This window comes from Pan paniscus, chromosome 5 (genome assembly GCF_029289425.2).
Source record: "Pan paniscus chromosome 5, NHGRI_mPanPan1-v2.0_pri, whole genome shotgun sequence".
Taxonomy (NCBI): Eukaryota; Metazoa; Chordata; class Mammalia; order Primates; family Hominidae; genus Pan; species Pan paniscus.
The window spans coordinates 124,768,235-124,794,444 of record NC_073254.2 but is presented as its reverse complement, the minus strand read 5'-3'; the positions used below and the strand labels follow the sequence as shown (position 1 = coordinate 124,794,444).

Genomic DNA, 26,210 nt, shown 5'->3' with positions numbered 1-26,210 from the left:
GGCGCCTGGCTAGTTTTTGTATTTTGTAATTTCTGTATTCTTTTTGTGGAGATGAGGTTTCGCCATGCTGCCGAGGCTGGCCTCAAACTCTTGAGCTCAGGTTATCTACCCGCCTCGGCCTCCCAAAGTTCTGGGATTACAGGTGTAAGCTACTACATCTGGCCAAATATTTTGATTTATCTTTTTTGTAAGCCGTATCAGTCTCCTCTTTGGGGTCATAGTATTAATAAATTAAAATCAAGCTGAAATATTTTCACGTTCTCAGGTTTAGTTGACAAAGAGAATTACATATAGGAATCAAGAATTTCTAAATGTGGGGAATGTTTGGGTAGACCCGATATCTATAATAATTTTTTAAAGAACTTGTTTTCTAATGAAATTAAGATGCTTACTGTAGTGAAATAGTATATTTGTTATGAATTTGTCCTTTGGGTTTATACATGGTGAGAATCTTGACTGCTATTCTTTTGATACAATCTTGGGGCCAGTAAACTTAACTATTCTGCACCTTTGTGTCCTCATTTAAAAATGGTGATACCTGCTCGGGCGCGGTGGCTCATGCCTGTAATCCCAGCACTTTGGGAGGCCGAGGCGGGCAGATCACGAGGTCAAAAGATCAAGACCATCCTGGTCAACATGGTAAAACCCCGTCTCTAACTAAAAATACAAAAATTAACTGGGCATGGTGGCATGTGCTTGTAGTCCCAGCTACTTGGTAGGCTGAGGCAGGAGAATCTCTTGAACCCAGGAGCTGGAGGTTGTAGTGAGCTGAGGTTGCGCCACTGCACTCCAGCCTGGTGACAGGGCGAGACTCCGTCTCAAGAAAAAAAGAGAAAAGATGATAACCTATTTTTTGTAATGTGGTAAGAACTCAGTTAGCTGATATGTGAAAATGCTTAGTTGGTGCCTGGCATATAGAAAGTATAAATATTATATGCTATTATTATTACATGAAAATGATATTATTGTATACTAGGATTTTTCTGAGAGCATGAAAATAGTTGGGGGAGTCACAGCTATATATATTTTTTGAACTTAAAATTTATCATAAACTTTTAATTCTATTTAAAATTTTCAAGTTAAAAACTGTTACTCCTTTTCTGAAGATTTTCTCCCTATATGTTTCCTTTTTTTTTTTTTTTAAAGTCTCCTTATCTATTCTTTTTAAGCATCTAGATTTCTCAGAAAGTAATTAGAGAAGGAATTAAACACAGAGCTAGGGGAGGAAAGTAGAATCATCAGAAATCTTTGTTGGTCCATAGCCGTAATCATTCATTATTTTAACAGGTAAAAAATATTTGTGATTATTCTCAGAATATTATATTTTTGGGATTATGATTATATTTGTCTTTGAAGTCTGCCTTTATCTCACAAAGCTTTGCTTTGGCTTTTAATACCAGGTCTTGCTTCATGACAGTGAATTATTCTCCAAAGGTCCTTAACAGTGAATGATGAGACTCACATGACTTATTTAGGTTATTCCCATAGGCTTGCAAATTTATACCTTATATCTAAATAAACTAGTCAGCAGGTTAACCTGGTGTCAGCACCGAGAAATCAAAGACCAGTGAAACACAGAGTGAATTATTGTCAAAATGACTAAAGATTTCACTTTCCAATACATTTTTACCTTTTATTTTTCTTTGATGCTATTTCATTAGGTTTATCCGTTGTTTCTTTTAGCCCAGGCATTTACAATAGTAGTATATAGCATGAGCTCATTATGTGTTTGTTGAATGGATGAGTAAATTTGTAATATGAATTAGTGGCCATCACAGAAAAATAGGAAAAGAAAGTTATTTAAAGTTGAGGTTTTGGCATTAGGTTTTAACTTTTAACTAGTAGTATTTTTTTTTTTTTGAGACTTTTTTTTTACGGTGGTGAAATACACATGTAAATTTACCATTTATGTTATTGAAAGTGTACAATTCAGTGGCATTTAAGTACATTCACAGTGTTGTGCAACCATCGGCCACTATCTATTTTCAGAGCTTTTTCATCACCCCAAGCAGAAATTCTGTACCTGTTAAGCAATATCTCCCATATCCCCTTTCCTCAGCCTTAGGTAACTACTAATCTACTTTACCTATCTATAAATTTGCCTATTCTAGATATTTTATAAAAGTGGATTCATATTCCATTGCACTGGATTTTCATAGTAATTGGTAACTTATTGCCCTTGCCATTTTTACTTTCACCTCAGAGGTAATTGTTTAAACTTAATTGTTTGCCATTAGAAAGACTTGGTTACTTTGTGGACTGAGGTGATTTTCTAATCATTGTTAACAGGCATCAAGTTCATTGACTAGGCCTGTCACTTAAGAGCAGTTGTACATTTACAGTTTTTAGTTATTCTCATAGTGTTCTACTCCTGAAGAAGCAAAAACTAGCAAATACTTACTGCACTGGCACATACAGATGAATGGGATAATGTCTGTCCTAGCGAACAGCCTATTGCCATACTGCCTAGGAAACTGTGTATATGTGCGTGTGTGTGTGTGTGTGTGTGTGTGTGTGTGTGTGTGTGTGTGTATGTGTATGTGTATATGATCCTCTGCTGTATTATTTCCAGAGTGTCTCTGATGATCTTCCAACTAATTTCTGTCAAAAGTACTCTAAAATTTTCTCTCTGCCATAGATTACTGTGACAAATATGTATGAATAAATGATTATCATCTATACTTCCAATTCTACTTACCACTTGTTATATTTTCCACAAAGAACATTTCTCTGGAAGTTTATACATAATGTAACCTTAGCTTTGCTGAAGTTGTATGTGAATTAGTTTATCTGCATCGAAGTAATCTTTCTTCTGCATATAGATTCTTAATAATATATTATTTTGTATTTATTTCAATAGGAACAACTTTTCAGCCTAATAGCAACTCTTATGTAAATCCTGATCACTTGAACTATTTTCGGTTTGCTGGGCAGATCTTGGGATTAGCGTTGAACCACAGGCAGCTGGTCAATATTTACTTCACACGATCCTTCTACAAGCACATTCTTGGTATGGCTCTATTATTATTTCTGCAGACATTTATTTATATTGTTTTTCTTTCAGTTTGAGGAAAACTAGATAAGCAGTAGTATTTTGGATGAGATAATTTTTATTTTGATTGGAGCCCATCTGTATATGTAAGCCATTCGGGGTTTGAAGGAGAAAAAAATGACCTACCTTTTTTTTTTCCCAAACACCTCTAGTTAAGTTAGCCTTTTTTTTTTTTTCAATTTTAGTGTGTGTATTTTTATGCTAAGAATACATTTCAGTATGAGTATACTTAAGATAATTGGCATTTTTGAAGTTTATAATAACTTCCTGAATAGTTATTTCAAAGAAAGATTACATTGTAACAATGTGAAAGAAACACAGAATTAATTTAACAGACTTTCAAATTCAGGAATCCATTTAAAATATGCTGTGAGTAGGATTGTATTATATTTTGCAGTTTTTCAGAATATCTGTAGAGGGCAGTATTTTACCATTAAATAGATAAGGGAAGGCAAAACCAGACTATAACTGCTGTATGTTTGCATTTTTTAGGTATTCCTGTAAATTACCAAGATGTGGCATCCATTGATCCAGAATATGCGAAAAATTTGCAATGGATTTTAGATAATGATATAAGTGATCTGGGTCTAGAACTAACTTTTTCTGTTGAGACTGATGTGTTTGGAGCAATGGAAGAGGTGCCTTTGAAACCTGGGGGTGGGAGTATTCTTGTGACACAAAATAATAAAGTGAGTATTTCAGTTTTTACCTTAACCATTGTTTGTAACTTGGCCCTGATAGTTTGCTAGTTACTCTAAATTCTTCTGGCACTTGTAGAAAAACTTTTACTATTACAGTATCATAACAGATAAAACGTTTAAGTTAATAAAACCATCAAATGTTAAATTTTGAATTAGAAAGGATTATTTTGATAATTGTGCTAGCTGTGCTGAGGTGGTTCCTAAAAAATCTAGAGCACTTCAGCTGATAGTATAAATTGGGCATATGCATTTTGAGAAATTTGATTAGAAATATAAGCTTAAATGAAGATATTTGCAAAAATTGCTCTTTCATGTTTTTAAAGTGTAATATTAAAGAATTCTAATAGAGAAAAGAAATGCCAGTGTTTAAGCTTTCCACATACTTTTGGGATCCAGTAAGTTTGTTCGACCTTTTGATATTTTTTTGACTGTATAACTTGATTATTTATTTATTTATTTATTGAGACGAAGTCTCACTCTGTCACCCAGGCTGGAGCGCAGTGGTATGATCTTGGCTCACTGCAACCTCTGCCTCCTGGGTTCAAGCAATTCTCCTGCCTTGGCCTCCTCAGTAGCTGGGATTACAGGGGTGCGCCACCATGCCCAGATAATTTTTGTATTTTTAGTAGAGACGGGGTTTCACCATGTTGGCCAGGCTGGTCTCAAACTCCTGACCTCAGGTGATCTGTCTGCCTCAGCCTCCCAAAGTGCTGGGATTACAGGTATGAGCTACCACTCTCGGCCTTATTTTTATTTATTATTACCTCTCCTCTATATGTATTATTTAAAAATCTTTGCATATATTTTAAATTTCACTGTTCAAAGTCATAATATGACTTTAAGATTTAATATGGCTTGATGTTTTAATATGTTATATGAGGTATTTGGAGTTAGAAAATATCATATGAATTCTAGTTCTGTTGCTTACAAGTAGCAGCTTCTGGTTGAACAATACTAAACTGCCCCCCTCCCTTTTTGTTTAGCTGAATTATAATTCCAAGACATCTTCAGAATCAATTTAACTATAAGAAACAATGTTCACTGAGCCATTTTTTAAACTATAGATTTAGTAAAATGTGGATTATTTTAAAAAGGGTTATGTTTAACAATTCTTCGAACTCAGTTTTCTGTAGAATTGGAATAATAATACCTCCCATACAGAATTGTTATTAGCATTTTGTAAAATGAAAAACACAGCACAAAAGTTAGTTGTATTGGGTAGTTTTCTATAAAAATAGGTTCTTAGTTTCAGATATATAAAGGGAATTGGAAACTTATTAGCAAGCGACATAATTTTACCTTTTGAAACTTAAGATACTATAGTGTACAAAAAAAAGAGATTGAATTCTTGGAAATAAAGTCAGGAGTTGAGTTCTTACACATTCATACTTAGAAATTTTAAATTCTACCCTCTCATTTTACATGAAATGACACTAATCCTAAAGAGTTAATGGCAAAACTGGGACCAAAACCCAAGCCTCCTAATTTCAAGTCTAATGTTCTTCATACTATATGCAAAATTAATTGTGTCGAGGAAGAACTTACTTGATTTTTAATGTAAGTCATGTTAAACTCTAGAAGATTATAATAGTACAACACTTAATTTTTAAACCTATATGATTTGCCAGTGAGTGAAAATATTTTTAGAATCTTTTTTTAGATTGTTCACCTTGTAGCATGTTTATTATTTTATTTTACACTGGAGACCTACCCTCAATTAAGGGTAATGAAGTCATAGAATCTTTATTAAGCAATGATTGCCTTTGATAAGAGAACCATAAACATGATTCTTATCTGTGAATACTATATCTGGTGAGGTTTGTCACTCCTTTCAGATATATATGACAAAGTGGAAAGATCCAGTAACAATTGTATTCCAGTGCTTTGGGAGACTAAGGCAGGGGGATTGCTTGAGGCAGGAGTTCGAGACAAGCCTGGGCAACATAGTGAGACCTCATCTCTATAAAAAATAAAAAAATTAGCCAGGCCTAGTTTTGTGTGGCTACAGTCCTAGCTATTCTGGAGGCTGAGGTGGGAGGATCACTTGAGCTCTGGAGGTCGAGGCTACAGTGAGCCGAGATGACACTACTGCCCTCTAGCCTGAGTGACAGAGCAAGATCCTATCACTTAAAAAAGAAAAAAAAAATGTGTATGAGGTATATCTATATTTATGCTTGCATCTCCTAGCAGCACCCCCCCCTTACTATGACATGATTTTTGTTTAGATTTTTAAAATATTATTAATTTTTTTGTGTTTGTGTATTTTAATGAAATCTAGAAAGATGGAAAATATTGAATAAATAAGAATAAGTAAGAATATGCTCACATTGAGGATATACCCTTCATTGTGCATCTCACCAGAGGTGGGAATACTATTTTAATATTAAAGAGCTTGAAACTTTTGTTTCTCAGTTTAATACTTTATATATTTACATTTTGTTTAATTGCTTGGTTGATTAGAGGCTAACTTTTTTAAGTAATTAGGAGTGTTAATAGCAGGGTCTTGATTATTAATGTTATACATTCTCAGCTTTCATTTTTTTTATATAAACATTTCTCACAATAAATTGAGCCTTTTTTTTCTAATGTTACCAGTATAGTAATTGTGTATCAAATTGTTGAGGTTTCAACATATAATGCTTATTTAATAAGTAACCTGATTCATATAAAACTCTTAAAAATCTTTAGAAACACATCACATTTTACCTTGCTTAAAATTGTTAAGATATTCAGTTTACAAAATGTTACTTTAAAATTTTCAAACCCTGTTTCTTAGAAATACTATTGATTTTTGGTTTGTTCTTTTTTTTTGCTTATACATTCTGTTATGAACTTTTCTGTTACTTTAGAGTCAGCTTTTTACTTTATAGGTAGAAAGTTTTTTTGTCATGTTTAAATTTCGACTTTATAATTTTGAACTATTGAAACTTAAATGACTTGCTAAACTTGTTAGAGGGCCTTTGTAAACTGATCTCCACATGGGGGAGTCACTTATTCCCAAGTTTTATTAAAAGGCTTTGGTGATTATAAAGTGAAACCAAATAGATGAAAATACCTTTAATTTAAAAAGCAATATGTTAAATAAATACAAGTAATATAGGCAGATGTATATATATTAGTTCCACATTTGAAATATAATACTCTTAAATTAGATATGGCCTCTTTTGCTCATATTTTCAGTTCTAGCATTTAGAATTGAAGCTGTAGGGGTTTAAATGTTTGCATCACTTTTATAATATTAGTCATAAAGTTCATCCAGGCTCGGAGAAAAAAAAGAAGATAAGAGTAAGATGGGGCAGGTATCAGGGAATGGATGAAGTGGTATGGAAGTTGAATTATAGAGGTGAAGCATTAAGTGGTCAAGTAGGAGTAAGGATGGGAAGAAGGAAATGTTCTGGGTTTACAGGAAGGCACAGAGGTGACAGAGCATGCTTTGGGAAACCACAAGTAGATCAGAGTTGTGGAGCTTAGCTTAGATGGAAAAGTAAGCAAGTAGAAAAAGATGATGTGGGGAAGGGAGAAAGTGGCCAAATTCTGAAAGACTTTGCATCCATAAGTAGTACTTTGAAAATTATTCTGAAGTCTGTGGAGATGATTGCAGATGTTAAAGAGGGAAATGACATGATCAAATTTCAGTTAAGAAAACAAAAAGAAGCAACCAAACTCAGCTTGGAGTGTGAAAAATGGGTTGAAATGGGGCGGTACTAGAGTCAGGACAACTGAGAGGAGGCTGTGGCATTTTGGTTTGGGGAAGCATGCATGAGGAATTATGTAAGGCAAGTGGCAGTGAAGATGGAGAAAATGGGATAGCTTTTAAGCTTTTGAGGATAATAGAATTTATAGAACTTGGTAATTGGGAAGATGAGAAAGAGGAAGGACTCAAGGATAACTGCCACTGTTGTGGATTGGGCCACCTAATGTCTGATAGTGTTGCCATCATACTCTTCATCAACCTCATTATCATTAATTCTGTTTTTTAGTGATAATAATTACTACTTATTGAGTACTTTGTGTTTCATGTATCTGAACCATGTTCTTTATGTTTCTCATTTCCTGTAACAGCCTCTTGAGATAGCTATTTCTCTTTATTTAGTGTGGAAACAGCCTTAGTATTAAAACATTTGACATTTATTAGGTTTTTATGATGTGCTAGGCACTGTTTGATGTGCCTTATGGGTATTATACTTAACTCTGTGAGGTGGAGATACCCCTTTCTACAGGTGAGGAAACAGAAGCATATAGGAGCTAAGTAGCTTTCTCCATGCAGTCTGTAAATTTCAAGCCTGCTTGTGCAGGGGCCATCCAGTCTTCTCTGTATGGTTCCAATATTAGCATACGTGCTGCTGAGACAAGCACTTGAGCCTGCTTGTAACTACAACACTGCATTTCTTTAGACGTTAAATAACTGCCCGAGGGCACAAAACTTGTAACTGATGTTTTCTTATTTTAAATGGATATCTACAAGACAGTGTAACTGCTAGGCTTCTCATTTACTAAGGCAGTGAATGTGAACAAAGTAGCAAATACAAATTTAGTATGTTTTAACGATTTCATTGTAATATGGTTTTATTGCTAGTCTTATATGATTAAATTTTTAGTGCTAGCTTTGCATGATTTATTTAACATACACATTTAATGCACATACAAGCACAAAATACAGACTTTTATCCATAGATTATTGACTTAAAGTGGATTCTTTATATGCATCTTTAGAAAAGTATACAGGTTGAGCATCCATAATTCAGAGTACCCCAGAGTCTGAAACTTTTCGAGTACTGACATGAAGCCATAAGTGGTAAATCCCATACCTGATCTCATATGACCAGGGGGCACTCAGAACACAAGCATAAAACATACAGTTGTTTCAGCATCCCCAAAGGAAAAAAGACCCTCCCAGCCCCCTTCTGCTGCATATATATTTTTTCTTCAACACACCAAGATTCCATCATGCAAGCATGCCCACAAGGGTAATAAAATGACATGTGCAGGACGCATATGCCAAGAGCAGGTTCCCCACTGTGCCCCACGTGGGGCCAAGGCCTATGTGCATTTGTGCATTACTCATGTCTTTTCTTTTCTTTTGCTTATTTTCTGCTCTGTGGTGCAGAGGTATTGTTGGGAATGTCAAAAAGGCCTGCAGATACCCCTGTGGGTAACAGTGACAGGGAAAAGAGGGAGCATTTGTCTTTATCCGTAGCACAGAAAGTCAAGCTGTTGGAGAAACTGGACAGCAATATAAATGTGAAATGTCCTACAGAAGAGTATGGTGTTGGAATGACCACACTATATAACTTGAAGAAACAAAAGAATAAACTGTTGACGTTCTGTGCCAAAACTGATGAAAAGAAGTTAATGAAAAATAGAATAACACTGCATAAAGCTAAAACTGAAGATCTCAATTGTGTATTTAAAGAGTGGATTTGTCAGCCTAACAGTGAACACGTGCCACTTAATGGTATGCCGATCATAAACAAGCAAAGATCTATCATAATGAAGTGAAAATTGAAGGGAACTCTGACTTTTCAACAGGCTGGTTGCAGAAATTTAAGAAGAGACATGATATTCATTTTTTAAAGATTTATGGCAATAGAGCATCTGCTGATCACAAAACAGTGGTGAAATTCAGTGAGGAATTTGCCAAGGTCATTGCTGATGAAAATCTGATGCTAGAACAAGTCTATATTGCTGTTAAAATATCACTATTTTGTTGTCGTTGCCTCAGAAAGACACTGACTACAGCTGATGAGACAGCCCCTATGGTAGGCTACCAAGGACAGAATAAATGTGCAGGGATGTCCTAGTGCAACAGGCAAGTGTAAATGTAAATTTGCCATGATAGGCAAAAGCCTGTGTTCTCAATCTCTTCAAGGAGTGAATTTCTTACCAGTCCATTATTATGCTAGCAAAAAGGCATGGATCACCAGGGAAAATATTTTATACCAGTGGCTTGTGTTTACTGCATGGTGACTGCAAGACTTTGTTATTCCCTAACAACTGCTCTGCTCATCATCCAGCTGAAATTCTCATCAAAAATAATGTGTTTGCCATGTATTTTCCCTCAAACGTGACTTCATTAATTCAGCCATGTGACTGAATTAATCAGTCACATTAGATCAATGAAGAATAAATATAACACTTCGTTGCATAGACTGCTAGCATCAGTGAACAGAATTGTAATTGTGGAAGGTTATCAAAGGGAGTTTAATATGAAGGATGTTGTGTATGCTGTTGCCAGTGCTTGGAACACAGTGAGTAAAGACACAATTGTGCATGCCTGGCACAACCTCTGGCCTGCAACTATGTTCAGTGATGGTGACGAGCAAAGGTGTGACTTTGAAGGATTCTGTATGTCAAGTGAAAGAAATGATGTTTGACTGCCTTACATATGCAAAAAAATATACCTTCAGAGTTTGTTAGTGAACTGAAAGAAGTGGATATTGAAAAAGTCTGCAACACTGGTTATAAGGCTCCAATTGCTCATTCACTGATGATGAAGTAGCCAAAATGGTTCTGAATGAAGGTGATGGTGATAATAGTGATGATGAAGATAACATTAAAACTGAAGAAGAAGTGCCTATAGATGACATGGTGAAAATATGGCATTCACAACAGAACAAGAAATCATGTTAGTTTATAAAATCAAAGAGAGATTTCTAAGGCAAACACCATTGTTAATGAGGCAGATAACCCTGGAGGAAACATTTAAAAATCCATCCAGCAGAATGACTCTTCATTCCTAGAAGACCCACTTGCTGTCCTCTCAACTGCTTCTTCTCACCTTAAAACATAAAATAATGTACAGGCCGGGCATAGTGGCTCACACCTGTAATCCCAGCACTTTGGGAGGCCGAGGTGAGTGGATCACCTGAGGTCAGGAGTTTCAGACCAGTCTGGCCAATATGGTGAAACCCCGTCTCTACTAAAAATACAAAAATTAGCTGGGCATGGTAGTGCGTGCCTGTAATCCCAGCTACTTGGGAGGCTGAGGCAGGAGAATTGCTTGAACCTGGGAAGTGGAGGTTGCAGTGAACCAAGATCACAGTGCCACTGCACTCCAGCCTGAGCAACAGAGTGAGACTCTGTCTCACAAAAATTAAAAAGTGTGCAGTACTTTTTTTTTTTTTTTTTTTTTGAGATAAAGTCTTGCTCTGTCACCCAGGCTGGAGTGCAGTGGTGGGATCTCGGCCCACTACAACCTTTGCCTCTCAGGTTCAAGCAGCTCTGCCTTAGCCTCTCAAGTAGTTAGGATTACAGGCGCCCACCACCACACCTGGCTAATTTTTGTATTTTTAGTAGGAATGAGGTTTCACCATGTTGGCCAGGCTGGTCTCGATATCCTGACCCCAAGTGATCTGCCCACCTCGGCCTCCCAAAGTGCTGGGATTATAGGCGTGAGCCACTGAGCCTGGCCTACAGTACCTTTTAATCAAAACAAAGCATTCCAGGTGGAAACGGAAAGCCTGCTGTTTGTTGCTTCTGTTTAACAGCTGGCACAGATATTCTGGTGATGCCTCTGTGCTGCTGTAGCTACCCTGAACATGCGATTTTTTTCACTGTATTAATGGTATGCCTCCTTTTTTTTTTTTTTAACCATTAAGTAGTTAGGTGTAAGTGTAAGAAAATGGTTGCTTATTGGTAACATGTAAATTTGGTCAGGAATAATGGTGATGTCAAACAACCACAGATTGTGTCTACATGGGTGGCTGAGATAGTGATCCCTTTACTTTCTGATGGTTCAATGAAACAAATTCATGTTTAGACTTGGGTGTCATTCCCAAGATAACTCATTTTGTATGTACAGATATTCCAAAATCTAAAACACTTTGAAATTTGAAACGCTTCTGGTCCCAAGCATTTTGGATAAGGGATACTCAATCTGTACTATGAGATTTGTTTTTTTACTACTCTGAAAACTTTTAAAACAGGTAGTGTAAGTCTACAGTTTTTTCATGTTGAGTATACATGTGTGTTATTAGGTGGGTTTGAATGATCTTTTTGGTATCTTCCTGTCAACAATGAAAACATGAAAACACACTTCTCCTTGCATTTTAGATAGTATATTCTAGAAATTAACTTTAAAAATTACCAAACCTATAAAATGGTAACCTGAATGATCAGTATTTTCTTTTTATTTGCTGGGAAATTTGTTTATTTTTTATTTGACTGATTCTTTTTTTTTTTTTTTTTGAGATGGAGTCTTACTCTGTTGCCCAGGCTGGAGTTCAGTGGCGCGATCTCAGCTCACTGCAAGCTCCACCTCGCAGGTTCATGCCATTTTCCTGCCTCAGCCTCCCGAGTAGCTGGGACTACAGGTGTCCACCATCATGCCAGCCTAATTTTTTGTACTTTTAGTACAGACGGGGTTTCACTGTGTTAGCCAGGATGGTCTCGATCTCCTGACCTTGTGATCTGCCTGCCTCGGCCTCCCAAAGTGCTAGGATTACAGGCGTGAGCTACCGCGCCCGGCCTTTTTTTTTAATTATACTTTTAAGTTCTGGGTTACATGTGCAGAATGTGTGGGTTTGTTACATAGGTATACACGTGCCATGGTGGTTTGCGGCACCCATGAAACCGTCAGCTACATTAGGTATTTCTCCTAATGTTATCCCTCCTCTAGCCCCCCACCCTCAGCAGGCCCTGGTGCGTGATGTTCCCCTCCTTGTGTCCATGTGTTTCTCATTGTTCAACTCTCACTTGTGAGTGAGAACATGCAGTGTTTGGTTTTCTGTCCTTGTGATAGTTTGCTGAGAATGATGGTTTCCCACTTCATCCATGTCCCTGCAAAGGACATGAACTCACCATTTTTTATGGCTGCATAGTATTTCATGGTGTATATGTGCCACATTTCCTTAATCCAGTCTATCATTGATGGACATTTGGGTTGGTTCCAAGTCTTTGCTATTGTGAACAGTGACGCAGTAAACATGTGTGCATGTGTCTTTATAGTAGCGTGATTTATAATCCTTTGGGTATATACCCAGTAATGGGATCACTGGGTCAAATGGTATTTCTAGTTCTAGATCCTTGAGGAATCGCCACATTGTCTTCCACAATGGTTGAACTAATTTACACTCCCACCAACAGTGTAAAAGTGTTCCTCTTTCTCCACAACCTCTCCAGCATCTGTTGTTTCCTGACTTTTTAATGATCGCCATTCTAAATGGTGTGAGATGGTATCTCATTGTGGTTTTGATTTGCGTTTCTCTAATGACCAGTGATGATGAGCATTTTTTCATGTGACTGTTGGGTGCATAATTATCTTCTTTTGAGAAGTGTCTGTTCATATCCTTTGCCCATTTTTTGATGGGGTTGTTTGTTTTTTTCTTGTAAATTTGTTTAAGTTCTTTGTAGATTCTGGATATTAACCCTTTGTCAGATGGATAGATTGCAGAAATTTTCTCCCATTCTGTAGGTTGCCTGTTCACTCTGATGATAGTTTCTTTTGCTGTACAGAAGCTCTTTAGTTTAATTAGATCCCATTTGTCAATTTTGTCTTTTGTTGCCATTGCTTTTGGTGTTTTAGACATGAAGTCCTTGCCCATGCCTATGTCCTGAATGGTATTGCCCAGGTTTTCTTGCAGGATTTTTATGGTCCTAGGTCTTACGTTTAAGTCTTTCATCCGTCTTGAGTTGATTTTTGTATAAAGTATAAGGAAGGGGTCCAGTTTCAGTTTTCTGCATATGGCTAGCCAGTTTTCCCAAAACCATTTATTTAAAAAGGAATCTTTTCCCCATTGCTTATGTGTGTCAGATTTGTCAAAGATCAGATGGTGGTAGATGTGTGGTGTTACTTCTGAGGGCTCTGTTCTTTTCCATTGGTCTATATATCATTTTGGTACCAGTACCATTCTGTTTTGGTTACTGTAGCCTTGTAGTATAGTTTGAAGTCTGGTAGCATGATGCCTCCAGCTTTGTTCTTCTTGCCCAGGATTGTCATGGCTATGCGGGCTCTTTTTTGGTTCCATATGAAGTTTAAATTAGTTTTTTCCATTTCTGTGAAGAAAGTGAATGGTAGCTTGATGGAGATAGCATTGAATCTATAAATGACTTTGGGCAGTAAGGCCATTTTTATGATATTGCTTCTTCCTATCCATAAGCATGGAATGTTTTTCCATTTGTTTGTGTCCTGTCTTATTTCCTTAAAGCAGCGGTTTGTAGTTCTCCTTGAAGGGGTTCTTCACATCCCTTGTAAGTTGTATTTCTAGGTATTTTATTCTCTTAATAGCAATTGTGAATGGAAATTCACTCATGATTTGTCTCTCTGTTTGTCTCTTATTGGTGTATAGGAATGCTTGTGATTTTTGCACATTGATTTTGTATCCTGAGACTTTGCTGAAGTTGCTTATCAGCTTAAGGAAATTTTGCGCTGAGACAATGGGGTTTTCTAAATACACAATCATGTCATCTGCAAACAGAGACAATTTGACTTCCTCTCTTCCTATTTGAATACACTTTATTGCTTTCTCTTGCCTGATTGCCCTGGCCAGAATTTCCAATACTATGTTGAATAGGAGTGGTGAGAGAGGACATCCTTATCTTGTGCCAGTTTTCAAAGAGAATGCTTCCCGTTTTTTTCCCTATTCAGTATGATATTGGCTGTGGGTTTGTCATAAATAACTCTTATTACTTTGAGATGCATTCCATCAATTCCTAGTTTACTGAGAGTTTTTAGCATGAAAGGCTGTTGAATTTTCTCGAAGGCCTTTTTTGCATCTATTGAGATAATCATGGTTTTTGCTGTTGGTTCTGTTTATTTGATGGATTACATTTATTGATTGTGTATGTTGAACCAGCCTTGCATCCCAGGGATGAAGCCGACTTGATCGTGGTGGATAAGCTTTTTATGTGCCACTGGATTTGGTTTGCCGGTATTTTATTGAGAATTTTTGCATTGATTTTCATCAGGGATATTGGTCTAAAATTCTCTTTTTTTGTTGTGTCTCTGCCAGGCTTTGGTATCAGGATGATGTTGGCCTCGTAAAATAAGTTAGAGAGGATTCCCTCTTTTTCTATTGATTGGAATAGTTTCAGAAGGAATGGTACCAGCTCCTCTTTGTACCTCTGGTAGAATTTGGCTGTGAATCCACTTGTCCTGGACTTTTTTTAGTTGGTAGGCTATTAATTATTGCCTCAATTTCAGAACCTCTTATTGATATATTCAGAGATTCAACTGCTTCCTGGTTTAGTCTTGGGATGGTGTATGTGTCTAGGAATTTATCCATTTCTTCTGGATTTTCTAGTTTATTTGCATAGAGGTGTTTATAGTATTCTCTGATGGTAGTTTGTATTTCTCTAGGATTAGTGGTGATATCCCCTTAATAATTTTATTGCATGTATTTTATTCTTCTCTCTTTTCATCTTTATTAGTCTTGCTAGCCGTGTATCTATTTTGTCGATCTTTTCAAAAAACTAGCTCCTGGATTTATTGATTTGTTTGAAGGGTTTTTCGTGTTCCTGTCTCCTTCAATTCTGCTCTGATCTTAGTTATTTCTTGTATTCTGCTAGCTTTTGAATTTGTTTGCTCTTGCTTCTCTAGTTCTTTTAATTGTAATGTTAGGGTGTTGATTTTAGATCTCTCCTGCTTTCTCTTGTGGGCGTTTAGTGCTAAAAATTTCCTTCTACACATTGCTTTAAATGTGTCCCAGAGATTCTGGTACGTTGTGTCTTTGTTCTCATTGGTTTCAAATGACATTTTTATTTCTGACTTACTTTCGTTATTTACCCTGTAGTCATTCAGGAGCACGTTGTTCAGTTTCCATTTAGTTGAGCAGTTTTGAGTGAGTTTCTTAATCCTGAGTTCTAATTTGATTGCACTGTGCTCTGAGAGACAGTTTGTTGTGATTTCTTTTCTTTTACATTTCCTGAGGAGTGTTTTACTTCCAATTATATGGTCAGTTTTAGAATAAGTGCGATGTGGTGCTGAGAAGAATCTATATTCTGTTGATTTGGGGTGGAGAGTTCTGTAGATGTCTATTAGGTCTGCTTTGTCCAGAGCTGAGTTCAAGTCCTGGATAACCTTGTTAACCTTCTGTTTCACTGATCTGTCTAATATTGACAGTTAGGTGTTAAAGTCTCCCATTATTATTGTGTGGGAGTCTAAGTCTCTTTGTAGATCTCTAAGGACTTGCTTTATGATTCTGGGTTCTCCTGTATTGGGTGCATATATATTTAGGTCATTTAGCTCTTCTTGTTGCATTGATCCTTTTACCATTATGTAATGTCCTTCCTGGTCTGTTTTGATCTTCTTTGGTCTAACGTCTGTTTTATCAGAGACCAGGATTGCAACCCCTCCTTTTTTTTTTGCTTTCCATTTGCTTGGTAGATCTTCCTCTATCCCTTTATTTTGAGCCTATGTGTGTCTTTGCACGTGAGATGGGTCTCCTGAATACAGCACACTGATGGGTCTTGACTCTCTCCAATTTGCCAGTCTGTGTCTTTTAATTAGGGCATTTAGCCCATTTACATTTAAGGTTTGTATTGTTATGTGTGAATTTGATGCTGTCATTATGATGCTAGCTGGTTATTTTGCCCGTTTATTGATGCAGTTTCTTCATAGCGTCGATGGTCTTTACAGTTTGGCTTGTTTTTGCAGTGTCTGGTACCGGTTGTTACTTTCCATGTTTAGTGCTTCCTTCAGGAGCTCTTGCAAGTCAGGCCTGGTGGTGACAAAGTCTCTCAGCATTTGCTTGTCTGGAAAGGATTTTATTTCTCTTTCACTTATGAAGCTTAGTTTGGCTGGATATGAAATTCTGGGTTGAAAATTCTTTTCTTTAAGAATACTGAATATTGGCCCCCATTCTCTTCTGGTTTGTAGGGTTTCTGCAGAGAGATCTGCTGATAGTCTGATGGGCTTCCCTTTGTGGGTAACCCGACCTTTCTCTCTGGCTGCCCTTAACATTTTTTCCTTCATTTCAACCTTGGTGAATCTGACATTTTATATGTCTTGGGGTTGCTCTTCTCGAGGAGTATCTTTGTGGTGTTCTCTGTATTTCCTGAATTTGAATGTTGGCCTCCCTTGCTAGGTTGGGGAAGTTCTCCTGGATAATATCCTGAAGAGTGTTTTCTAACTTGGTTCCATTCTCCCCGTCACTCTCAGGCACACCAATCAAATGTATATTTGGTCTTTTCACATAGTCCCATATGTCTTGGAGGCTTTGTTAGTTTCTTTTCATTCTTTTTTTCTCTAATCTTTTCACTTTATTTCATTGATTTGATCTTCAATCATTGACATCCTTTCTTCCACTTGATCGAATCGGCTATTGAAGCTTATGTATGCTTCATGAAGTTTTCATACTGTGGTTTTCAGCTCCATCAGGTCATTTAAGCTCTTCTCTACACTGGTTATTCTAGTTAGCCATTCGCTTAACCTTTTTTCAAGGTTTTTAGCTTCCTGGTGATGGGTTAGAACATGCTCCTTTAATTTGGAGAAGTTTGTTATTACCAACTTTCTGAAGCCTACTTCTGTCAGTTCATCAAACTCATTCTCCATCCAGTTTTGTTCCGTTGCTGGCTAGGAGTTGTGTTCCTTTGGAGGTGAAGAGGTGTTCTGGTTTTTGGTATTTTCAGCCTTTCTGCTCTGGTTTCTCCCCATCTTTGTGGTTTTATCTACCTTTGGCTTTGATGTTGGTGACCTGTGGATGGGGTTTTGGTGTGGATGTCCTTTTTGTTGATGTTGATGCTCTTCCTTTCTGTGTGTTAGTTTTCCTTCTAACAAACAGGCCCCTTAGCTGCAGGTCTGTTGGAGTTTGCTGGAGGTCCACTCCAGACCCCGTTTGCCTGGGTATCACCAGCAGAGGCTGCAGAACAGCAAATATTGCTGCCTGTACCTTCTTCTGGAAGCTTCGTCCCAGAGGGGCACCCGCCTGTATGAGGTGTCCAGTCAGGCTACACGGGAGTCAGGGACCCACTTGAGGAGGTAGTCTGTCCGTTCTCATAGCTCAAACACTGTGCTGGGAGAACCACTGCTCTCTTCAGAGCTGTCAGGCAGGGATGTTTAAGTCTGGAGAAGCTGTCTGCTGCCTTTTGTTCAGGTATGTCCTGCCCCTAGAGGTGGAATCTAGAGAGGCAGTAGGCCTTGCTGAGCTCCAGTGGCCTCCGCCCAGTTCAAGCTTCCCCACCTCTTTGTTTATACTGTGAGCATAGAACCTCCTACTCAAGCCTCAGCAGTGGTGGACGCCCCTCTCCCCGCCGAGGTCCAGCGACCCAGGTCAATCTCAGACTCCTGTGCTGGCAGCAAGCAAGGCTCCATGGGCATGCGACCCTCTGAGCCAGGCACAGAAGGGAATCTCCTGGTCTGCCAGTTGCGAAGACTGTGGGAAAAGTGCATTATTTGGGCAGGAGTGTACCATTCCTCCAGGGACAGTCAGTCACGGCTTCCCTTGGCTAGGAAGGGGAAAACCCCTGACCCCTTGCGCTTCCCAGGTGAGATGACACCCTGCCCTGCTTTGCCTCGCCCTCCGTGGGCTGCACCCACTGTCCAACCAGTGCCAATGAGTTGAACCAGTCACCTCAGTTGGAAATGCAGACATCACCCGTCTTCTGTGTCAGTCTCGCTGGGAGCTGTAGACCAGAGCTGTTCCTCTTCGGCCATCTTGGAAATGACTCTTCGATCACTATTTTCAATGACTGAATTTGTCTCAAGGAAGCTGAAGTAATAGGATTTTTATCAGACTATCAATTCTTATAACTAGTTTGTGACTTTAATAAGTGTGTGTGTGTGTGTGTATATATATATTTTTTTGAGATGGAATCTGGCTCTGTCACTCAGGCTGGGGTGCAGTGGTGTGATCTCAGCTCACTGCAACCTCTGCCTACTGGGTTCAAGAAATTCTCCTGCCTCAGCCTCCTGAGTAGCTGAGACTACAGGCATGCACCACCATGCCTGGCTAATTTTTTGTGTTTTTAGTAAAGATGACGTTTCACCATGCTGGCCCAGCTGGTCTAGAACTCCTGACCTTGTGATCCACCCACCTCAGCCTCTCAAAGTGCTGGGATTACAGGCATGAGCCACCGTGCCTGGCAGGTTGTTTATATTTCTTTGGGGTCAGTGGTGATATCTACCTTATCATTTCTGATTGTGTTTATTTCATTCTTCTCACTTTTCTTCATTAGTCTAGCTAGAGGTCTATCTATTTTGTTAATATTTTCAAAAAATGAGCTCCTGGATTAATTGAATTTTTTGAAGGGTTGTTTTGTGTCTCTGTCTTCTTCAATTCACCTCTGATCTTGGTTATTTCTTGTCTTCTGCCAGCATTGGAGTTTGTTCACTCTTGGCTCTCTAGTTATTTTAGTTGAGATGTCAGATTGTTAACTTGAGATCTTTCTAGCTTTTTGATGTGGGCATTTAGTGCTATAAATTTCCCTCTTAACACTGCTTTAGCTGCATCCCAGAGATTCTGGTACATTGTCTCTTTGTTCTCATTAGTTTCAGATAAATTCTTGATTTCTCCCATAATTTTGTTGTTTACCCAAGAGTCATTCAGGAGCAGGTTGTTCAATTTCTATGTAGTTGTGTGGTTTTGAGTGAATTTCTTAATCTTGAGTTCTAATTTGATTGTGCTGTGGTCTGAGAGACTGTTTGTTATGATTTCATTTCTTTTGCATTTGCCAAGGAAAGTTTTACTTCTGATTATGTGATCAATTTCAGAATAAGTGTCATGTGGTGATGAGAAGAATGTATATTCTGTTGAATTTCAGTGGGAAGTTCTGTAGATATCTATCAGGTCCACTTGATACAGAGCTGAGTTCAGGTCCAGAATATCTTTGTTAAATTTCTGTCTTGATGATCTGTCTAATATTGTTAGTGGGCTGTTAAAGCCTCTCACTATTATTGTGTGGGAGTCTCAGTCTCTTTGCAGTTCTCTAAGCACTTGTTTTTTGAATTTGGTGCTCCTGTGTTGGTTGTATATATATTTATGATAGCACTTCTTGTTGAATTGAACCTTTTACCATTATGTAATGCCCTTGTCTTTTTTTAATCTTTGTTGGTTTAAAGTCTCTTTTGTCAGAATCTAGGGTTGCAACTCCTGCTTTTTTCTGCTTTCCATTTGCTTGGTAAAATTTCCTCCATCCCTTTATTTAGAGCCTGTGTGTGTCTTTGCATGTGAGATGGGTCTCTTGAGGACAGCATACTGATGGGTCTTGGCTCTTCATCCAGCTTGCCATTCTTGGTCTTTTAATTGGGGCATTTAACCCATTTACATTTAATGTTAGTATTGTTATGTATGAATTTGATCCTGTCATGATGATGCTAGCTGGTTATTTTGCAGGCTTGGTTTATGTGGTTGCTTCATAGTGTCACTGGTCAGTGTACTTCAGTGTATTTTTGTAGTGGCTGGTAACAATTTTTTCTTTCCATATTTAGTTCTTTCTTCAGGAGCTCTGGTAAGGCAGGACTGGTAGTAACAAATTCCCTCAGCATTTGCTTTTCTGAAAAGGATCTTATTTCTCCTTTGCATATAAAGCTTAGTTTGTCCAGATATGAAATTCTCAGTTGGAAATTCTTTTCTTTAAGAATGTTGAATATTGGCCACCAGTCTCTTCTGGCTTGCAGGGTTTTCACTGAGAGGTTTGCTATTAGTCTGAAGGGTTTCCCTTTGTAGGTGACCTGGCCTTTATCTCTGGCTGCCCTTAACAGCTTTTCTTTCATTTGGACCTTGGGGAATCTGATGGCTTTGGGGAATCTGATGTGAAGACACATCTGATTATATGTCTTGGGGTTGATCTTTTTGTGGAGTATATTACTGGGGTTCTCTGCATTTCCTGAATTTGAATGTTGGCCTGTCCTGATAATCTGGGGGAGTTCTCCTATATGATATCCTGAAGTATGTTTTCCAACTTGGTTCCATTCTCCTCGTCTCTTTCAGGTACCTCAGTCAGTCGTAGGTTTGGTCTCTTTACATAACCCCATATCTCTTGGAGGTTTTATTCATTCCTTTTTGTTCCTTTTTCTCTATTATTGTCTGCCTGTCTTATTTTGGACAGATAGTCTTCAAGCTCTGAGGTTCTTTCCTCTGCTTGGTCTATTCTGCTATTGATACTTGTGATTGCATTGTGAAGTTCTCATGTTGTGTTTTTCAGCTCCATTAGGTCTGTTATGTTCCTCTCTAAACTGACTGTTGTGGCTGTCAGCTCCTGTATTGTTTTATTGTGATTCTTAGCTTCTTTGCATTGGGTTAAAACATGCTCCTTTATCTCAGTGAAGTTTATTATTACCCACCTTCTGAAGACTATTTCTGTCAATTCAGCCATCTCAGCCTCAGACCAGTTCTGTGCTTTTGCTGGAGAGGTGTTGCGGTCATTTGGAGGAGAAGAGGCACTCTGGCTTTTTGAGTTTTCAGCATTTTTGTGTTGATTCTTTCTCATCTTTTTGGCCTTAATCTACCTTTGTTCTTTGAGGTTGCTGACCTTTGAGGTTTTTGTGGGGTCTTTTTGTTGATATTATTGTTGTTTTCTGTTCATTTGTTTTTCTTTTAGTAATCTGGCCACTTTACTGTATATAGGGCTGCTGTGGTTTGCCAGGGGTCCTCTCCAGACCCCAGTTGCCTTGGTTTCTCCCATACCTGGAGGTACCAGCAGAGAAGGCCATGAAGCAGCGAAGATGGCAGGCAGGTCCTTCCTCTGGAAGCTCTGTCCCAGGGGGTAGGTACTTACCTGTTGTTGGCCTGCATGCACCTATAAGAGGTGGCTGGAGACCCCTGTTGGGAGATCTTAACAAGTCACAAGGAATGGGATCAGGGACTTGCCCAAAGAAGCAGTCTGGCTGCTTTTTGGTAGAGCACATGTGCTGTGTTGAAGGGGGACCCTACCTTGTCTGGACCGCCTGTATTCTCCAAAGCCAGCAGGTGGGAGCAGCTGAGTTGACTGAACCCCAGACATGGCGGTCACCCCTCGTCCCCAGAGCTCAGTCCCAGTGAGATACCAAAGCTCTGTCCTTAGAACCCTTAGCCAGTGTATTTCTACACAACATGAACACTTGAAATGTTACTGGGTAACAGTAGTGGGTGTTCATAGTAAAATTTATATTGTCAAGATAATATTAATTTGTTTTATTCTGTTTGAAGGTGTACTGTTTAGCGAGGCAGGGAAACATTTTAGAAGCAGTTCGACTTAGATTTTTCCATTAAACACAGCTCTTTCAAGTATTTGAAAAACTCTTATATTACTGAAAAATTAAGTGTTTATGATAGCTAGGATTTCATTATTTTATTGAAAAATAATTTAGTTCAACTGCCATCCACATTTGAATTACTTAATTAGCATGAAGACTGGGATGTGAAGGAGCTGATTTTCAAAAATTGGTATCAATAACTATGAACTGGGTTACTGAAATACATGTGGAAAATAATAAATATTAAAATAAATGGAAGGAAAAGTGTGATAAAGAGTATTATATTTGTAAAAATTAATTTTAAAAAATGTAGGAGGAAATAATAGGAATTAATTGGTAAAAAATAGAGTATATACTATTCTGATAGATATGGAATGCAATTAAAATAGGTAATGTTCACATGAGCAAGTCATAAATCTTTTATTTTCTTGCTTCATGACTTGTTAAGGTCTTCCACAGAGATTATTGAGTCACACTTTAAGATGGTAAAGCCAAAACCTCTTGGGAAAAAGTCTCTTTAGGGAAGAATAGGGTCTTTCCTGGCATCTTAAAAAATATAATATATAATTAATTAATTATATGAATGGGGCAGAAAACTTTTAGTACATCCAGTGAACAATTTTAGTGAGAGTAGACATAAACTGAAATATAGTCATGTGCTAATGCAGGTATCACTGCTGTAATCACTATGAAATATTTTATATATGTTATTTCCCGGGTTGGACTCTGGAAATTTAGTGTATGTTTCTGTTTGACTGTTGGGTACACATTTCTGTCTCCCTCTCTATAATAAGTACCTGTATGTGACTTGTAGCTGATTAATTCCTATATAGTAGAGAAAAACTTGCACCTTTGGTTGGTGGGAAGTGGGATTTGGGGTGAGACTAGATTGAATAGCAGAGATGGTAGCTTTCCTTGTGTTAAATTGTAAAAGGAGCCACACAGGGTTTCGGGAGAGCTGTATGGAATCTACTGTGACACTTCTGTAGCTCTGAGAGCTGTGAAGAATTCATAGCTAGCAGTCATATAGAACTTGCTGGCTCAGTGCCTTTTTTTGGTCTTTTCCCCTGTTTTTTTTTTTTTGTTTGGTTTTTTTTGTTTGTTTGTTTTTGAACAGAGCATCAGATTAGTGCCAAAAAAAAAATAAATAAATAAAGGAAGGGGGCTAAAACAGAGTTTCTTCCCTGTTAGAGTATTAATTCCTAGTAGGTAGGAGCTATATACCTGCTATAGCATATTGTTCTTAACTCACAAAGTTTCACTTATAACTAATTAAAAAATATATAAATGATAACCTAATAGTTTATATGTGTATACAGACACATACTCTTTCTCTCTCTGTATATAATTCATTTTGTTCTAAGCCAAAATACATTTTTTAAATTACCAGTTATTATTATTATTTTTTTCTTTAAGAGACAGGATCTTGCCCTGTTGCCCGGGTTGGAGTGTGGTGGCACGGTCATAGTTCACTGCAGACTCGAACTCCTGGGCTCAAGCAATGCTTCCACCTCAGCCTCCCCTAGTAACTAGGAGTACAGGCATGTGCCACCATGCCCTCTGCTTATTACCAGTTAAATTTTAAGTAACAATATTTTCTATGATTATCACGTATTTTAAAATAAAATGGGTGAATATATAGATTACCTTAACTCAGAATTGAATTGACTATGCTACAAAGAATGATTTTACCGAGTTCTAAGTATGTGTTAAGTGAATTTGATGATGGTATGCATTCATTCTTCACATATTTTTTGAATACTTTCAAAGTGGCAGCCACTTTTTAGGAGTTGGTATATATCCTGGTAAAACAAAGTTCCTGTCTGCAGAGAGATTACATTCTAATGAGACATTTCAGTGAGAATGATCTAGAAGTATAAACACATTGGGGCCCGGACAAGCTTGTGTTTTGGGAATAGCCAGAAAGCCGGTGAAACTAGAATTGAGTGAATGAATGCACTAGGGGGAGAATGGAAAGAAGTGAGATCAGAGAGCAAGGCAGAGGCCAGATCATTTAGGGCCTTAGAGACCAGGAAAGGAATTTGGATGTTACTCCAGATGTCATGAGAAGTCATTATAGGGTTTTGAGCAAGAGAGTTGCCTGATCTGAGTTATTTACATGTACGTACACATACATATATATCTATGTGTATATATACATATATATATTTTTAAATCACTCTGGCTAAGGTGTGGAGAAGCATCAGTACAGGGGCAAAAATGGAAACAGGGACACCAGATGTTGCAGTAATCCAGATGAGAAGTGATGATAGCTTGGACTGGGGTGCTGAAATGGAGGTAGTGAGACAAGGTAAGATTGAGAATTTTTTTTTAAGGTAGATCTGATAGTATCAGCTGAAATAGGGTGTGAGAGAAGTCATGGATGATTGAGTCCCTGGAATTTTTTCCTCAACAGCTTAGTGAATAGTGGCTTGCTGATTTGCTGAGATGTATGAGTGTTGGTGTCAATTTTATTTTAAACCTTTACCTCTTAAATAAGAAATAATTATATTAACATTAAGTATGTAAAACGTTTCTGAAAAGTCATTATGAAAACTTCTTTTTCAACAGGCGGAGTACGTCCAGCTTGTTACTGAACTTCGAATGACAAGAGCCATTCAGCCTCAGATCAATGCTTTTTTACAGGGCTTTCATATGTTCATTCCACCCTCCCTCATACAGCTTTTTGATGAATATGAATTGGTAAGGAAAAACATCAGTTCTTATGTTGTAACACAACAACACAAAACTCTAGTTGATGTAATTCAGAAATAATTGTGGAGTACTATGATGAATGAAATAATGTATAAATGAGACAAAATGGTTTAATGTCCATTTTTAGGGATTTGATATAAAATTTATGGATGTGCATCTCTTAAGCTTAATAACCAGATAAGCAGCTCCTTAATGTGAAGTGAGGTGAGGTGGTGACAAACCAAAATGGAATATATTCCTGTTTCTTCTATATGGGAGATGTTGAAGGCCAGTCTTCCTATATACACAGTATTCTACATTATTTCTGAATTTTTTATTTGACCACATGACGTAAAGGGCGCTGATACTAACTTCTTAAACTTCTAAAAAGAATTCAGAAGGTTTTTCTTATTGTATAGTATTGTCTTCTCCAGTTTCTTATATTGCCATATATATAATTTTATAATTCTTTATTTCAAACCTATGGAGTCCATCGTCTTTGCCATCCTCTAGTCCCTAATGAATGTTTGGTTTTGCTACTTTAATTTGCCTTTATTGTACTGTAATCCAACAGGATTTCCAATTTTATATGATTTATGTCTGCATTTTTCTCCATTTTCTTTTTCTCTTTAGTTTTGGTAATTTGGAGAATTATTTTTAAACTCTTTGAGTTGTCTAAATCTTAATAAAGCACAGTATTTTAAATAGCATATAGCTGCTTTCTTACCTAAAAGTATATAATTTGGAATAGTAAGTTCCAGATCAGTGGAAATGTTTTATTTAGTTTTTATTCTGTCTCAGAAAATTAGTTTTACCCCATGCCTTTCATTTTAGTATATGGATACAGATACGGATATATACCTTTAATTTTACATATGTATCAGTATTTTTAATTTATCATTCATAGTATATCTTAGTATAATAGTGAATAAAATTTGCTAATTAATTTTGAAGTCCATTGTGATTTAGTTTCATTAAATGTAAGTTTTGAGGTTTTTTTTTTTATTGTTTTTAAGCTGTACAGTTAATGGCTTCAGTTAGCATAGATTTGTCTAGTTTTTATGTAACAGTAGAAGTGATTTTCAGCATTTAAAAATGGAGGACTATTTGAGCTATTATATTATTAGACCTGACTGAAATATGGCTTTTCCTGTACTGTGCTTGGATTAAATTAGCCTTTTGAAATTCAAAACAGAGCATTAGTTATTTGCTGGACCTATATGTATGTAAAAAACAAATAGCAACAACAAAAATAATTGATGAAAACTTTGCCTTGTAATTTACTGATATCAATAAGTTTATAAAACTTTGGGTTATGATATACATGCAGAAAAGGACACACATCATAAATGTATAGCTTGATAAGTTTTAACAAACTGAACATACCCATGAAACTAACACCCAGATGAAGAAACAGAAATTCTAGCACCCCATATGTCACTCTGTCATCCCCCTCCAGTCATTCTCCCACCTTAAGGGTAACCATTCTCCTGACTTCTAAAATCATAGACGAGATTCGCCTATTTTAGAATTATGTAAATAGAATGTATCTGGCTTTCTTAGCTCAAGTGTTTGTTTGTGGGAATCATACATATTGTTGCCTGCAGTTGGTAATTTGTTCATTTTAATTGCTGTATAGCATTTCAGTTTCCTT

General features: G+C 37.3%; 1 protein-coding gene and 1 non-coding gene across 11 annotated transcripts in view; one reads left to right on the top strand and one right to left on the bottom strand.

The window, feature by feature from the left end:
• The window catches only part of HACE1 (HECT domain and ankyrin repeat containing E3 ubiquitin protein ligase 1), a 132,653-nt gene that overhangs the window by 85,834 nt on the left and 20,609 nt on the right, over positions 1–26,210 (top strand). For 9 of the 10 annotated variants that reach the window (XM_034962610.3, XM_034962609.3, XM_003824349.7 and 6 more), the window contains 3 exons: positions 2,861–3,010; positions 3,545–3,741; positions 24,434–24,565. In XM_034962610.3, the coding sequence (XP_034818501.1) occupies positions 2,861–3,010; positions 3,545–3,741; positions 24,434–24,565 (479 nt within the window). Of the gene's footprint in view, positions 1–2,860; positions 3,011–3,544; positions 3,742–21,254; positions 21,394–24,433; positions 24,566–26,210 lie in introns of all 10 variants that reach the window. The other variant, XR_004672101.2, reaches the window with a different exon arrangement.
• LOC112440226 (U6 spliceosomal RNA) lies at positions 8,001–8,109 on the bottom strand. The gene has a single exon (XR_003028402.1). It is a non-coding gene; the product is annotated as a U6 spliceosomal RNA (small nuclear RNA).